The sequence below is a fragment of the Pipra filicauda genome, unplaced genomic scaffold, assembly GCF_003945595.2.
Source record: "Pipra filicauda isolate LSUMZ 115617 unplaced genomic scaffold, ASM394559v2 scaffold20_size4479445_pilon, whole genome shotgun sequence".
NCBI lineage: Eukaryota > Metazoa > Chordata > Aves > Passeriformes > Pipridae > Pipra > Pipra filicauda.
In genome coordinates this window covers 2,766,327-2,783,226 of record NW_024104321.1, presented here as the reverse complement: position 1 = coordinate 2,783,226, position 16,900 = coordinate 2,766,327, and the positions used below count along the sequence as shown (strand labels likewise).

The 16,900-nt window shown below is 34.8% G+C and overlaps 1 protein-coding gene across 3 annotated transcripts in view; it reads left to right on the top strand.

Moving 5' to 3' along the window:
* Positions 1-16,900, top strand: part of WWP1 (WW domain containing E3 ubiquitin protein ligase 1) — a 56,964-nt gene that overhangs the window by 25,819 nt on the left and 14,245 nt on the right. Inside the window, exons 4-13 of one of the 3 annotated variants that reach the window (XM_027736487.2) lie at positions 421-545; positions 3,311-3,448; positions 3,546-3,612; positions 5,736-5,917; positions 8,976-9,321; positions 11,338-11,433; positions 12,051-12,225; positions 15,551-15,605; positions 15,713-15,797; positions 15,884-16,012. In XM_027736487.2, coding sequence (XP_027592288.1) covers positions 421-545; positions 3,311-3,448; positions 3,546-3,612; positions 5,736-5,917; positions 8,976-9,321; positions 11,338-11,433; positions 12,051-12,225; positions 15,551-15,605; positions 15,713-15,797; positions 15,884-16,012 — 1,398 coding nt within the window. The remainder of the gene's footprint in view (positions 1-420; positions 546-3,310; positions 3,449-3,545; positions 3,613-5,735; positions 5,918-8,975; positions 9,322-11,337; positions 11,434-12,050; positions 12,226-15,550; positions 15,606-15,712; positions 15,798-15,883; positions 16,013-16,900) is intronic. The other 2 variants (XM_027736490.2, XM_027736491.2) reach the window with 2 other exon arrangements.

Below are 16,900 nucleotides of genomic sequence, written 5' to 3'. Positions count from 1 at the left end.
TTAAAAAGTATTTAGTATTTTTCTTTTTAGGGACATAAAAATATACTTCCCACCTTTTTCTCCTTTAATAATGTGAGATTTTAGCTAGAACTCTGGAATAATGAGAAATATGGGAAAATATGCCTTTCATAAATAAAGATATGTTTTATATAACTGAGATTTGAGTTTAGTGTAGGTTATTCTGATACTTCTCAAATACTTTATGCTATTGTAGTAATGCACTTTAAGTTTGATCCTAAGTATAAATATCATAGCGTTTGTAGTTCTTAGTTAAAAATTTCCCCTTGCAATACGAAAACTTAGTTCATAAGTATCAGGAAATACAATGAGAAAGTGAATTAAGTTCAAATACTACTAATTACAAAAACGAATACTTTAAAATCTGTATATATTTTTTAAAAAAATGTATTTTATGTGCAGGAATGTGACTCCACAGACTACGCTGGAATTTAGAGTGTGGAGCCATCACACTTTAAAAGCAGATGCTTTATTAGGAAGAGCCACTGTAGACTTGAGACAAGCTTTGGAAATACACAATAGAAAATGTAAGTTGTCATGAAGGATATTTTTAATAAAGTAGAATTATTATTACTAATCTGTATATCAAACTGGAAACCAGACTACTAACTACACACGTAATTACAACTGACTTTCAGTTGATGTCTTTACTTGTCTCTTCTAGAGATGTCTGTGCTATTGAGAGCAATTTAAATGTAACAATGGGATATAATACTTTTGAAACAAACAGAGTATGAGTTACTGCAAATTAAGTAAAAGCAGAAGTAATTAAATACAGTGTTTTGTAGCAAACTAATAACTAATTTTCTAGAAGATCTGTTTCAGATTTGGTACCAAAAAAAGTTAAACCTTTAGAAAAGCCATGTAACTTTTCATATTTTCCTTTTCTGGAGTCACTAATAAAAAGGCTGGATATTTTCCCTCATAATTTAGCTGACCAGCAATCAGTATAAACCATTGATTAATGAAACAATTGAGAACTTCCTTTTAGTACATTAGAGATTGTTTGTTCTATGTAACTTCTAATTTTAAATGTCTTTAATAGAATTAAAACAGGTCTTCTAATTTACTTTTCAAAATTTTTTTCTTTAGTACAAGAAGATGGTGAATCCACACTTTAAATTCCACTCCAGAGTGGCAGTAGAATTCCAGCTAAACCAATCTTAACCTTTCTCACAAGTTAAACATACAAATCTGAGATCTCTGTTTAGGAAGGTGGGGGGAAAGGAGAGCCAAAAAAAAAAGCTTCATTTTTCTGATTCTCTCAGAAAATCTAAACAATCCAAAATTAAGTGGAGCTTCTTCAGTATTATAAAGATTCTGCACAAGATTAGATACTTAAGAAGAAAATTTGCTTTTTAAATAAGAAAAATGTATCAGAAAAAAACTGGTTTTTAATAATGCTAGCAAAAAAAAAAAAAAAGAGATTAATTAGTATTTTAACTGTTTCTAGCAAAATAGTTAGTTTTTTTACTGTAGATCCAGGGGAGGTAGGATCTAACAACTTGACAAATTCTTTCAGGGAATGGTTGACTGAGTTTGTTGCACATTGCACCAAAAGTAATTTATGTGCAGTGTTTCTGATTTTGGCAAGTCAGTAGTTTGACACATACTAGATTATCCAAGAAGTCAGTGGTAGAATAGTCTGATTCGTAGACTTCAGTCATTCAATTATTGATACCTAATCTAAAATGAAGCACTTGAAAGGATCTTTGCTCAAGAAGATGGAAAGGGGAAGTCCACTAAATGCAGAAATTAGAATTAGTGTGGTTACTTTCTCTGCTAAACACCACCAGTATTGAATTGCAGCCCACACACCTCACAGTTTTCTTACCAACTCAGTTGAACTACAGCCAACTCTTGATCTGTTTTAGGAAGATAACCTGTTAAAATAGCAGCAGTTAAACCAACCAGCCTTTGCCAAAGTTAGGATTCATAAATACGTTAATTTAACAACTCTGTGGTAGGCTAGTTTCTTCTTTCTCCTCTTTGACGTAGTACCATTTTCCAAAATGCACATTGCTAGATCAATAATTTGGTAGACTTGAGAGCTTTGTGCTTGTTCCAGAGATTTAAAGTCCTTTGAAATCCATTGTAATATAGCAGTGTGTGCTAGTAACTGCTGCCCAGCTACACTGTTGAACCTGCTCTTCAAAGTTACAGCTTGAAGGTATCTGGCAATAAGTTATGGTAGCCTTCCCTGTTTTCATGTTTACTGTTCAATTAGGATACACGTTAAGAGGAAAAAAATAAGGAAATGCTAGTTTAATGCACAGGAGTGCACAATGAGCTTTAACTTTAACTTGGAATGTTGTCATATGGAGGGAAATATTGTAGTATGTCTTAAAAAACTAATCTTTTAATCTGAGACCACAATTACTGAAAGGTCTTAACAATTTTAACCTGATTAATGTGAACTCATAGCTTACCATGTCGAATTTATGACATGTAGCTTAACCATTGTACTAGTAATAGTTGATTTAGAGAGAATTACGCAGCATCCACAGCATGTTTTACCTCTGGATTATTTCTGTCTCTCTGCAAATGTGACCATTGCTTGTCAGTCAGATTTAATTCTTTTATTGCACCATGTATCAATTATCTGAAAGTTTCTTTTGGTGAGAATAGTTTCTGATTTAATTTTTGGTTACCGGAGGCATCCTCTCTGTTACTGTTTAATCTTTGGAGTCACCATCTATGAAAATCCTAGTAAGGGTTTACTAAAAATAGCTTTAAAAAATCAGGAAGCACTCTATGCAGTCTTTGCATTTACTTCTTCCTCAAAAACATGTTCTCTTCAGTGGTCTTTTAGAATTAGTTTTGGAAGGTGATACAAGAATTGAACATAAGTTTTGGTTGTATAGTGAAGTTCCCAGTGACTTGTAATATTTGGATGTGTACTTCAGAAGTTGTTTGACTTTAAGCCATAACATGTTGTATTATTAGTGCATAATTTCAAAGGGGCTTAGTGGAAATAGCAAACCTGGGAAATCATTAACAAGAAAGTACTGAAACCACATGAATTCTATAGCATATTTATAGAATATACTATGTAAATGGTCAATTAATTTTTAAAATAAACTGTGTGTTCATCCACAGCAGATGTAAATGTACACAGCTCCATAGTGATTACTGTGTTGATTTGAATCGTCTGAATATATATTATAGAACTAAATACATGCATCACATTTGTGTTGAAAGTCTCTTTTAATATTAATGTGATTTAGAATTTAATATTTCCTTTATCCCTTCTCTCCTTCTCTTCCCCTACCCACCCCAACTCCATTTTTAGTGGAGAAGGTGAAGGAACAGTTGAAACTCTCTTTGGAAAACAAGAGTGGCATGGTGCAAACAGGTGAACTGACAGTTGTGCTAGATGGTTTGGTTGTTGAACAAGAATCTCTTACAAATCTCAGTTCATCAGCGACCAGTAAGTTAAAACAATTAAATCAAATGGTAATATTTGGATTAAGATTTCAAACAGATATAATAAAATATTTCTGTTGAATTTGTTTCTTACTGTTCAGTAGAAATTCAGCAAAATGGTGAAGCTGTGCATGAAAGCAGAGATGCTTCAGCAAGAAGTTCATCCAGGTTGGAATTTATTTTTGTGTTTTATGATATATGACGTATATTAGCAAATTTTTCAGTTGAAATGTTTGGATTGTTTGTGTTTCAATGTGGTTTTTTTGTTTGGTTGGGTTTTTGGTTTGTCGTTTTTTTGTTTGGTTGGGTTTCTTTTCATTTTTTTGAAGGCAATAGATTTTAACTGTTAAGGTCTAAGATATGTTGCCATAGGTTTTAGAAACATTACTTGTTTGATAATTACATAATTTAACTTGAGAAAATTAAATTGACACTTCTGTTCTTTGCTGTCAACTGATTGAAAATCTGTTGAATTCTGCAGAAGAAATTAGGGAGTGGTGGTTCATTGCGGTTTTATGTACTTATTCCATTTGTTTTCTTTTGTTGTTTAAGAACTGTTTCTACTAATGTCTACCATCTTGTTGCAATGTAGCATCTGAACGGAAGGAAAAGGAAAAAAAAGCCTGAATTACTTCCCCCTCACCCTTTTTAAGGTTTAAATCAGGAACTTGTTTAAGAGACTTGTTGACTTTCGCAAGCAGTATTCATAACACTGAGGCAAAGGCTTTGCCTGCTCCACCCTGAAGTGGCAAGAAAAAGACTTTGGGACCAATTTAGAACTTCGTTATTGTCTTCTCTGTTGTTATACCACCTCAAGGACTGTCTGGAGAGAAGTAGGAGTAGTTTTTTTGCTCCCTTACCACTAGTAAGACAAACAGGTCCATTTCAGAACAATTTAATGTTACTGCCCTGCTCAGGTACCCTACATGAGCCCCTTGCTGTGTAAGTTATTGACACCCGTTGGAGTGAAAAAACATACAGTTGCTATGCATTTTAGTGACAAGGACACATTTGTCCTTGTATGCTCGACTTGATTCTTTTTTTTCAATACATGGAGGTTTGTCTCTGTTCCCCGATGGGTGCCCGATATGAGGGAGTGAGGATAAAAAGCTGCTTATCCTTTGTTTTCATTAGAAAGGTTTGGGACTGCTACAAGTGATTTGAAATTCATCTGCATACCATTTTGAAACAGTAGTAACAATAATTTCTTTTCATTTAGCTGTTGTTGCTGGAGATAGGTCTTTTACTGGGATCCTGCTCTTGATGTTGATATTTTAATTTACAGTAGTTTTCAATACAACTATCCAACACTTTTGATTTACAGTTTTAAAATTAAGAGAGGAAGAAAAGTTTTAAGGTAGCTTCTCTGCATGTCTTTCGGAAGCTAAATTGGGTTTGTAGTACAGAGTTGAAAAGGGATAATACTTTAATTCTCTGTTTAAAAATACTACTGGTTTGGAGTTGGATAAGGTAGCATGGGAATGCTGCTTCTTCCCTTCTTAGTCTGCAAAGTTGGACTTCTAACTATTCTAACATTTTTGTCATCTGTTTAACTTTTCTTCACTACTTAGCCTCTATTCCTCGAGAAGATAGGGAGTTGGCACTGAGTGTAATTTTCACAATATGTATCTCTTGTGGGTGGCTTTAAGCATTCTGGAATAGATTCAAGTAAAAAAACAGTGTAATTGAACAAAACTCCATTCACAAGCCCTCAAATTGCATTTATTTCCGTGTGGCCTTCTAAACACAGAGCTGCCTGTGTGTATTTGTCATCATAATGTCCCATCCTGTCAATGACGAGCATAGAGAAGCTCATCTTATTTTCCTTTTACTGAGGGAGAATTTTGTTGCTTTCTTATGGTATAACTATTTTTAGTGATATGACTATCAAACCTAATTGTTCCTGTTGCTTAATGAGAGAAAAAGTTTTCTTGCTCATAGCTGCACCTTGGAAGAGTTCCTAAGGCCTTTTTGGAAGATGTGGCAGGTGCATCAGTCTGTTCAACTCAATTCCAGTATGTCATTACAAGTAAAAGAGGAAGTGAAAATGGCAAATCTTACCTATTATAAGTATCTAAAATACTCAAAACTAATTTTTGCCTTTTTCTTAATTGTTTTGGTCTTGCACTTGACTGTTACCCAGGCTGCAAAGAGCATTCCATAAACTGTTGTGATTTATGGACTACTGCCATTCCTTTATTTGTTTCTATAGCGTGATTTAGTGTAGGATTTGGTTTAGTTGCGTAACTGTTGTTTGTAATAACCTGAAATGATCTTTTATTTTTACCAAGATCGGCTTGTGACATTTCTAATGGGATAGACAATCAAGTACCTTCCAACTCTGTAGTACAGAATACATTCTGTATAGAAGCTGTTAATGGAGACAGCACACCATCTCCTACTCATGTTGCAGCCAGACCTAAAAATACACCAGTACCAAAACCACTTGAAGCTCAGCCTGTCAACAGCACTGGTAAGAAAGGGAGAGTTAAGAGAACATGTTCCGTAAGGCTTTTTTGTCTGATTGAAGTATACCTGGAGTTGGGCCACTTTTTCTGTACAATTTTTGTTGGATTTCAAAAATACTGAAAGGATGTTTTATGGCTAGAGTTTATAATCTTGTTTGTCCACTTTTGTAAATTTTTCTGCACTAACCTCATTCTGAAATGTATTGTGTTTCACAGTCTCCCATCAGTTCTTTTCTCTGATGAAGAAAGATTAAAGTGTCCAAAAACTTCCCTGTCTCTGTCCCAGATAACAAAAGCGTATTACTGATTGTCTGGAGGAAAAATAAGATTTCTTTGACAATTAATTTGAGTAACTGTAGTTAAATAACATAAATCTGATTTAGTCAGTGAACTGTTGTGCTCTGAGTCAAGATGTGTTGCAGGGTCTCCTTGCCTTCAGTTTTTTTTGAAAGATATGCTGCTTCAAAACATGTAGTGGCAAATACTGAATTTAATTTTCATCTTAAACACAAAAATGTTGATTCTGACTACAATTAACATTTAAAACAGTAAAACAAGTGAAAATAAAGTATTTTTAAATTTTTGTTCCTCTGGCAAAACTTTGCATCTAATAATGACTGTGCTTTCTAAGCACTTTGTCTTTTCTCAGCTGTTTGAGATTACAGTGATAGCAGAGAGAAAAGATAACCTTAAATAGAAATAGGCAAGCTGTTACTAAACAGTAGAACGGAGACTGTCAAACTTTCTGTAATAGAGTGGAAAATGTGAGTACAGTTGGAAGATAGCAGAAACAATTATGAACTTTAAAAGGTAATAATTAAATTAGACCTTCTCTGAAGCTTTTCTCTATTTGGAGAAGTTTAATTTGATTCCTCTCTCTTTTCAACTTGAGGCTAGAGGGCATATATATTATTTAGGCATTTCTCCCTTTTTCTTCAACAGTGGAGAGATCCATTTGAAATCTGTATGAGGATAGGATAATTGAAAAATAATTGGTTTGTTCAAATGGTAATGATATAATCATCACTGAGCTTGTACTGAGGCACTGATATAACATTTTTCAACTACTGTAGCAATTGGTGGAGATGTTTTTAAGGCAAGGCATAAAGCAGGTCTCCAGCATTTGTTGATGACACTTTTTTCTTTTCCCCACTGTTGTGCTTAGCAGGATTGTAATTTTATGTGATATTGCCAGAATTGCTGTTTTAGGCATAATTGGTGAGGTAATCACCTGATGTAATGTTTTATAGATCTGTTTTGGAGATCAACTTACTAATAGAGGAGATGATTTGTCAGTTATTTTGCTTCTAATTTTATTATGTAATTCTATTCACTCTTTAATGTAGATGAATTGAATTTTTTTTAACAAAAGCTGGAATTTCAGTTGGCTTTTTTCCTGTTTAAGTAAAGTTGTTGCTAGTTTAAGCAAAAGTTTGAGGAAATTGGATCAAATCGCTGGTGGTTATGATTTTTTTTTTTATGTCATGCTTTCCATTTGCTTGAAGTAATATAAAATCATGACAGGTCTTAATGTAGTTAATTTGTTTTCTGCCATCTGGAAGTAGTGATGTATTACCCTGGAATAGCTGTGCTGAAAAAGCAATGCCTTTAAAGATTTTACAAATTTTTTGCTGCCTGTAAAATCATGCTTATCATTATGCATATCAAGAAAATATATATGGTGCAGTGATAATTCCTTAAAGAAACTGATTCACTAATTTAAATTCATTCCTGCGGACAGTTTTATTGTTCGTAATTCTTTGACCTGCTTTTCTGACTGTCTGTGAAAGCAAAAAATTACTGCCATTATATACATATTGCAAGTAATAAATAGAATCTAGCTATTTTTTTATTTCTAAGAGTGTTATGCAGAATTAAAGCAAAGGAACTCTTTAAAATAATGGAAGAGCATTTTATAGACACTAGCGTAGGGTTAAATTTTGCAGATCTATATCATTAAGGTTATGAGTGTAGAGCAATTGTGTTGGCCTCAGTCCTTAGCATGGTAAGGTGATAATATGCTGTAAGGTAGAAAATTGTTTGAAGTCTATGTTGCATATTATCTTTAGTCCTGTAGAAGAATTATTCCAACTCCAAAACAGGTACAAACTGCTAAGTATAAATACGATTGTCACTGTATGATGTCAATTAGTGATACAGAAAATGAAAGTTGTGAATGATGTTGCACTGCTTTTTGTAGGGCCTTGACTTTTAGTGGGAGTCCTACAGACTGCCATACCTGATTTCACTTGTCTAAGACAAGATCTTGTTGTGCTGAGATACTGTTCTGTTAATCTCTGCAGATGATTGGTATTGATGTATTGTTGGCCAAGTGGTTTTGGGAATAATAAAACCTTCTTAGCACCCTCTGCCTGCTTGAAACCTTTTATGAGGTTATGCTTGCTTGAGTTGGATTACATTTGTATTGTTCTTTAAAAGGTAGAATTGATTTACTTTGTGACTCTGAAGTAATTTTCTTCAGTCATTGAGCTACATAAAATGTGTTAGCCAATAATAATTTTTATATTTTAATCCTGCTTTTGGAGGGAGATTTTTTCCAAGTTGCTCAGAGCTGTAGGGTTAATTGTACGGTTCTGTACGTCAACTGAAAAAGGAAAGAAATGATCCATAAGAAATGCCTCTTAGTTTTCCAAATCTCAGAGAGTAATCTCATAATATTTGGTTTTTGTGTCATACTGATCAAGATACTTTTTTGAACTTGATATAAGTGCAGAATTTCAAAACAAGCCAAACTGTTTTCTGGAAAGCAGATGAGTGCCTCTTGCTAATCAAGAGTAAAGTGTAACATTGAGTTGACCAAGATATGCAGGAACTAAGAAATTATTTTAACAGGGAAGTGTAGAGAATGGCTTGCAGACTGTAAGTTTTAACTGAAGGCAGATGCGTTGTGACTTTTTGTCGTCTTAGACAAAGTGCTGCTTGTGGCATTTAGGTACAACTAAAACATAGTCCTTCCAATTTCTTTACTCCAAAAGTTGGTAATTTGAAAAATAAATCTCATCAGATTCTGGTACACAAATGTTTTTTTTTCCTGTTTCTCAGTTAATGGCGAGTCATCCTCCTCTGCACCTGAAGCGGGTAATTCTTCTGTCTCTGAGGCTCCAGTGACTTCAGTCGAAGCTCCCATGTCTTCAGATTGCACTAACACTACAGTAGAACCTCAGTCAGCAACAGAAGCAACTAGTTCTGAAAGCCACACTTCTGCATTACCTGCTGTGTCTGCTGGACTAGAACCTACAGCTGCAACAGACTGTGCTCAGCCTAATGCTCGAAACAGTATAGCTGCAGATGCAGCAAAACCAAGGGAATCCTCCTCCACCTCAAGTGCATCTGCAGAACCTGTAAGACAGCAGCCTGGTAGTGCTAGTACAGAACCTTTGCCACCAGGGTATGTGATTTTGTTTTTAATGCTATAATTATGTTTCATCTGAATGTGAGTATAAAGAAACAGACACTTAATTCTACACTAGGAACCAATTCTATACTGGAATTGTCAAATGCAGGTCAGATGGCTGAGACAGGGTTATTTGATCTAAAATGGGATTTGTGCTGATGCTATAACTGGCTACTCTTGTCCCAGAAAGTAACAGCTGATAACTGGTTTGCTGAGATGGTATTGTGATCTCAGTAGACAAACTCTTGGGCATTATGGATGTGAAGACTTTTCATTTCATATATTCAAACTTATTTGGGCTGTAATTTGTTACTCTTTTATTACCTAAACTGTGAGAATGTTGTAGGAACCAAAACACAGAGAAGTGAAAATCATTAAACTAGTTTATAAATCCTCTTAGATGCTTCTTGTGTAAGGATAGCTAGAATATTTTAATTTTACTAGACTGTTAGAAACCTCTTCTATAGTCTTAAATACAAAATTAAAAATGAAAATATAGTACATACTCAAGTGTGTGTATATATATATATATATATAACTTAACATTTTTTTATAGATGCTTTCATGTTTGGGTGAAAAAATATCTTCAGTAACTAATTGGAAATACTGACATTTCCATAATATTGTAAATATTAACTATTTAGCATTTTATGATCCCAGAAATTGTTTCTTAACCCAGACTGTGTACACCTTGTGTCATTGTAGCTGATCTTTCAGAGAGCCTCTCGTGTACCTGCTCCCTGTGAAGAAGGTTCAGTAATTATTAGTGACACTTCACTTGAGTTTCTGCAGTTAGATAAACATGAAAACAAACATTTAAAAATATAGAAATATATTTTTATATATAAATTGTTGGGGAAGAGTTACCTTGTTTTTAACTTTCAGACGCTCTGACAATGGAAACTTTTTATAGGTGGGAACTCCTGTGGGTATCCCCCCTTCACACACTTTTTTTTTAATTAATTATATGCTTTCCCATTGAGGACAGGATCATGAGTTCCAGGCATGGTACACACTATGGCCAAATGCATTTTTTCATTGTTCCTCCCTGATCACGTTTCCATGTGTGTTTTTTTTTTGTGGTTCCCCATGCCCCTCTCCACTCCACCCCACGGCCGAATTGAGTCTCCATTATGTCTAGCCGTAGTAACTCTGTAAAATGGTGCTTCTCCTCTCCTCTCTTCTCTTCTTGAAATCTTAACATGTAACCTCTTAAACTGCAGAAAACATTTTGCAGGAGTTTTATAGGAAACACTGTAATAGTGAGGAAATGCACACCCAGACCAGTGAGAAGGAGGCAAGGTGTTCTGCCTGTGTTTTGAGGAACTAATTATGTATATATGTAAGAAAACCAAACATATATCATGTATCAACTGCAGATTTTTTATTGCATTATGGTAGTTCTCAGCATCATGAAACTGTAGTTCTTGATAATGTTTGGTCCTAGCTCCATCTTCAAGGTAAATTTGCTTTGCAAAACTTAAACAGAAGAAATAATCCCCAGGGATTACCAGGACAGGAAATAGAAACACAGGAAAACCATCTGATAGCACACACTTCAGGCTCACTCTGAAAGATGCTGTTGTTTGTTGGATATAGGGAACAGAGCTTCAAGATGTAAACTCCCTCTTTTTTTGAGAGAGGCATGAACTTGGAAATGCAAAGAATGCATCTCTAAGCACTTTTTGAATGAGGTTATTTTATCATCCAAGTATTGAGCAGGTAATTAATTACTTTGTTCTCAGATAGCTTAAATATAACTTGAAAATGCTTGTGAATATTGATGTATACTCATTTTATGTGCCAAGTTCTTTGAAGAAGTCTTTATGATGATATCAGTTCAATAGGAAGTAACTGATATATATTCTAGTGTGAATTTTCTTCAGAATTCTAGAAAGAATTTTGGATCCTGATATTTTCATTCAATACCAAGGTACTTTTTTGTCTTAATGGGATGTCCCAAGGAAGTATTTTCACCTTGATTTATGTGAAAGTCTCTTTGTCTTGAAGGTGGGAGCAAAGAAAGGATCCTCATGGTAGAACCTATTATGTTGATCACAACACACGAACTACAACGTGGGAAAGACCACAGCCCTTACCTCCTGGGTAATGTGGACATTTTTGAATTCAGTATGATAAATATACTATTTTTTTATTTGTTTGTTGCAGGACACAAACAGCAGCTCATGAAAACTGTATTGTGCATCATATAATAAGAAATTCTAACTTTCATTTAATGTGGAATTATATTAATTGTAGCTATTGTTATAGGAATGTTGGTACTGTATATGTCACTTGTTCTGATTACTTGTTCAAATTCAGCTACTAAAGTATTTTGTTCTTCCTTTAAAACTTAAACATAAAATAATGCACATATGACTACCTTTATTTAGGTGGTGCCACTAAGTGTAGTGCCCTGATTCCAAACCTCAGATTTCCCAGCAAAGTGTTTTCTGTGGAATCTGCCAACATTACTTGCAGTCACAGAAATTTACAAAGTTAAAAATGCAGTGACAGAGAGCTGGGCATGCTACTGCTTGAAGTATGTACTTTGTGTAGTTGTTCTTCTACCAATTAAGTTGGGGAGTACTTTTGTGACCTTTAGAAATTTAAATCATGCCTGTGATTCATTCAAGCACTGCCTAGGAATTTAAGCATAAAAAGAATATCAGCTAGTAACATTACTGAAAAATTTAGCTGTTAACATTTGCGTTTCCTGAAAGCTGGGAAAGAAGAGTTGATGATCGTGGGAGAGTTTACTATGTGGACCACAACACCAGAACGACAACATGGCAGCGACCAACAATGGAATCAGTCAGGAACTTTGAGCAGTGGCAATCTCAACGGAATCAACTGCAGGGAGCTATGCAACAATTCAACCAACGATACCTCTACTCGGTAACTTTTACATAAAATTTAGAAATTAGTAGAGAGGTATAGGTATACTTTTTGTTCTTTAACTTTAGAAAAAGTGATTTTATAACTATTCAACCAGATGTGTTATGAGACGTTCAGCATCAGTAATTCAGATTCTGATTCTTTTGAAAAATGCTAACAAAAATTGTCTACAAGGGCAGAAAGTACTCCCTTCTGAGTCTGTTCCCTAATGGAGTTTTATGTACTGCATTTTACTTAAGATTTTTCATTACAGTAATAAAAGGTAAAAATAAAGCAGTCCCTTAAACTGAAAAGGAACATAAAGGCTGAGTTATGGACATTTTGAACATTAAATGGCCTTCAAAACTCTTTTAATGATTAGGAGTCATTCAGTAATACAAGTGGCAATTCTTTTACTTTGAGCTTACTTTTGAAGCTTATGCGTCTGGTTCAGCTCTGGAATTTCTTACATGGTTTTCCATTTCTCTCAAATAGTTGCTCACTTCTGCCTGAAGAAAATATGAGTAGCTTCAAAGAGGATGTTTCTTGAGCCAGATTTTCCCATCTGTGATTGGATAAATAGGATAGTTGTTTTTTCAGGGTTAAGAATGATGGTGCCTGCATGTCACTGTCACTCTAAACAGTGCACTTTAACAATTGTGCTTGGCCTCTTAAAAAATGATCCAATCCCCGAGACTTTGTAAGTGATATGTAGTAAAGCTGGAGTGTTTTAAAGAAGAAACCATTGAAGTACAAGTCTAAAACAGTTTCATTGGAATAGGACTCTATGCACTTGCAGATCTAGCTTTGAATTTGATGGATTTTATTCACGTACACCTCTGAAGTAAAGGATGCTGCAGTATTCTTACATTTAAGAGTTCCCAGCCTCTCATTATCTAATTGGACATTGTATCTTGTCACTAGCAATAGCAGAAACATGCATCACCACTAATTAACTCCTGGAGCTCTGCATCAAAGTCAATTTGTCTTATGCAATTAGAGAAAGATAGAATGGTCAAGGCTGGAAGGGACCTCTGAATGTTATTTGGTCCAGTGTCCCTGCTCAGACAAGGGCACCTACAGCCAGCTGTCCAGGACTGTGTCCAGATGTCTTGTAAATATCTCCAAGGATAGAGACTCCACAGCCTCTCTGGAAACCTTTACCAGTGCTGTCACCCTCACAGTAAAAAGTGGTTCCAGATGTTCGGAGTGAACTTCTGTGTTTCAGTGTGTGCCCATTGCTTCTGGTCTTGCCACTGTACCCCAGTGAAAAAAGCCTGGCTCCATCCTTTTTGCACCCTCCTTCAGGTACTTATACGCATTGGTAACTTTCAATGCAAATCCGAGAATCACCTCTGGAACACATCCAGCCAAGAACTCTTCCTGACCAACTTTTTGTACTTGTGTACTACTTTGATCAGTTGCATAAAGAGAAAACTCCCGCTTTTCCTGATGCCAATATGGTTTTTTTTTGAGCTGGATTTATTCTTTTAGGGAACAATACATTTTTAAAATTAAATTATGTTTCTTCCTTCATTAAATGATAACTCTTACTGAAAACCACAGACTCATTTCTTAAAATGTTCCATCTGACCTTAGAATCATTAAATGAGGATTTGTTTGTGAGGCAGAATATACTTGAAGGAAGAGAAAAGATAATGTGACTGTTTGCATCTCTTTAGAATTCTGTTTTCTAAGTATTATATCAGTTGCATAGATAGAACTCACAGTTTGTTGGGGGGGAAAAAAATTGAAATTATATTTAAAAAAGTGTTTTTTACTTTAGCGTTTCTGTATACTTTTCTTCTAGAATAGTTAGGGTCAGACTCTAGCTAACTTTTCGTCCTCTGGTGACATATCAGGACTCTGCCTATATAGCAGTTTATGACTGAGATTGTATTTTATTTTTGGGGAAAAAGTAGATGAATATTTTCAGTGAGTAAGAGAATGTTTCAATCACCTTGAGTGGTTAAAGCTAAATTATGTAAAGGAAGAAGAGTAGATAGGCTGTAGTTATTTTAGTTACTTTCATTTTTACCTGGATTAATTTATTGTAGTCCTTTCAGTATTGAATCTGCCTCACCCCATGCCACTGCCTACTATTTCAGTGTGTTCTGTTAGATATACAGCTGTGTGTGGCCAGCAGCCACACACAAATCCTTGGGCCTATTAAGAAGGTTGGAAATCTCTAAATTGTACCACTGTTCAGTTATTTGGCATTTTGCTTTTGTGCACTGTTCTTTTTTTTATACTCACCACAGAGAAGTCTTTGGTTAGAGGGTCATTGTGATTGTGTAGTCTCAAAAGCAGAAAAGGTTAACTGAATTTGCTGCTGAGGTAATGATAATTCTCTGTTCACATGTAGTAGCTGGTGGCTGGAACAAATACGCAGCTTGATTTTGAGTGTAACTAATGCATTTCCTTCTGATCCTTGCTCTGTTTCTCTTTCACAGAAAAAATATCATAGATTTGTTTTGCCTGAATTTGCTGTTGTAAACCCCTAAGTGGATTTGACTTTTTGTACTGCAAATGCTATAAAGCAGTATTAGTAGCAAGGTGTTCCTAAGATACTCTTTGGTTCCCATATATCAAAATTCCATTCTGCACATACACATGAAAAAATTTTGTGTCTACAAAACTTTAGGGGTGGATGCTTTTATTTATAAATCAGAGCATGGATCCTACAGTCTGTGGGATTTCTGCCTTTTGGTTTTTTTCCCTATGGTTTGTATTTTTGGGAGCTACTGGGGGACTTCTACAAGGTTACAGTATATTATGAGCTTAGCGTGGTTTTACATAATAACCTAATCCGTTTTTTTCTTTTTTTTTTTCCTTTTAACCTTACCATATGTTAGTATAATTTTACCCATCAGCATATTTTAACAAATGCAGCCGCATTTTCAAAAAATGACAAAGTCTGAAAATAGCCAAACATCCAGAGAAGTCATCGTGTATTGAGGAAGCAAAACCCCTTATGTTGGCAGTATTCTCTGTGCTTGCAAATGTTTATTATGGTAAAACGTGTTCTTAAGCAACAGCATTGTGCTTATCTGCTGATACATGTTTCCGCAAACCTTCGATGAACTGTACCTCTTTGTGAGACCTTGCCTCTCAAGTTTGCTGTAGGAAGGGAAAGGGATACATTGAGTTGGAAACAGTGGAGGCAAGTGTGCAAATCATATCTTATCATATAATCTATGTTTCTTTGCAAAACCAGATTAAAAATTACATGATTTTTTTTTCCCAGAATGAATAGTTTGCAGAACTAGCAATAATTTTAAAACACTTTAAGAAAAAAATAGGAATAATATTTGGCCTAACAGAAAGTCCTCTTGTTTTTAAATAGGCTTCGATGTTGTCAGCAGAAAATGATCCACTTGGGCCTTTACCACCAGGTTGGGGTAAGTTAATTAGCTGTTGATTTCAGGAAGTGACAGTTACAGAAATTTGGAATGCAATTGTTTTATACTGGCTTTTTTCTTTTCTTTTTTTTTTTTTTCTCCCTTAGAAAGGAGAGTGGATTCAAATGATAGGGTGTATTTTGTAAATCATAACACAAAGACAACACAGTGGGAAGACCCTCGAACCCAAGGGTAGGTGTGTATATAAAAAAGATCATGCTTAATTCTTTTTTATCCTGATGTGGGAGAAACCTCACTGTCTGAAATTTCTTCTGCAGTTTACAAAATGAGGACCCTCTTCCAGAGGGCTGGGAAATCAGATATACCAGAGAAGGTGTCAGATACTTTGTTGATCATAATACAAGAACGACCACATTCAATGATCCTCGTACTGGGAAATCTTCTGTGTAAGTGAGAAACTAAATATATTTTTGAATGGTTTTACCTTGTTATAGTTTAATAGTGAAGTTTTCTCATACTATAAAACAATCTACAGCTTTAGCTGGAATTACACACAAAATTGTGAACAAATTCTTGTTATATAAATTTAATCTTTTTTTAAGCTTTAATTGTCAGTTTATTTATGACACCCTTTGCTGTACTGCTCTGATGTTCAATAGTTTTTATACACTTTTCGAATACCAAGATTATAATCATTTTATAAATAGGGAGGGGAAGTGGGGTAAGCTTGAATATTGAACTAATGGAAGTAACAGTTATACTTTTTAGAGAAACAACAAATGATCATTATGAATATTGCTTATAATTATACACACTCTAGCAACGAAATGTCTAAACAAAGTAGTACTGAATACTTCTTAAAAAGTTTGCATAAAAAACTTTAAATTAGTTTAGTTAGAAGTATTGACCCAACCTGTAGTGGCTGTCTTTATGTCTTTTATGTAGGGTAGGGCTTCTGATGACATGTTGATGACCTTTCATTCAAAGAACCTATAGTGTTGCACTAGAAAGTCCTTCATAGTTCCACAAGCAGCTGAATTTATGAAGCCTAACTTAGTTGTCTTTCTCTCAGTGAAGATGGTGTCTCTCCTTTAGGTGACTTGTAATTTTTACAAGTTTAATAGGGATTTGATATGCTCTTGAGCTCCAAGTTTCTCAATTTAGTAAATTGATTTACATCTTAAACCAAAAAAAAAAAAAAAAAAAAACCCAAACCAAAAAGGGGAAGGGGTGGTGGAAAGGACCCTTCCACCTTTGATGGTTTGGCATACCAAAGGTGTGGTTTTGGCATACCAAACCATCAGCTACATTTTGTTTCTGATTGCATCTTGCAA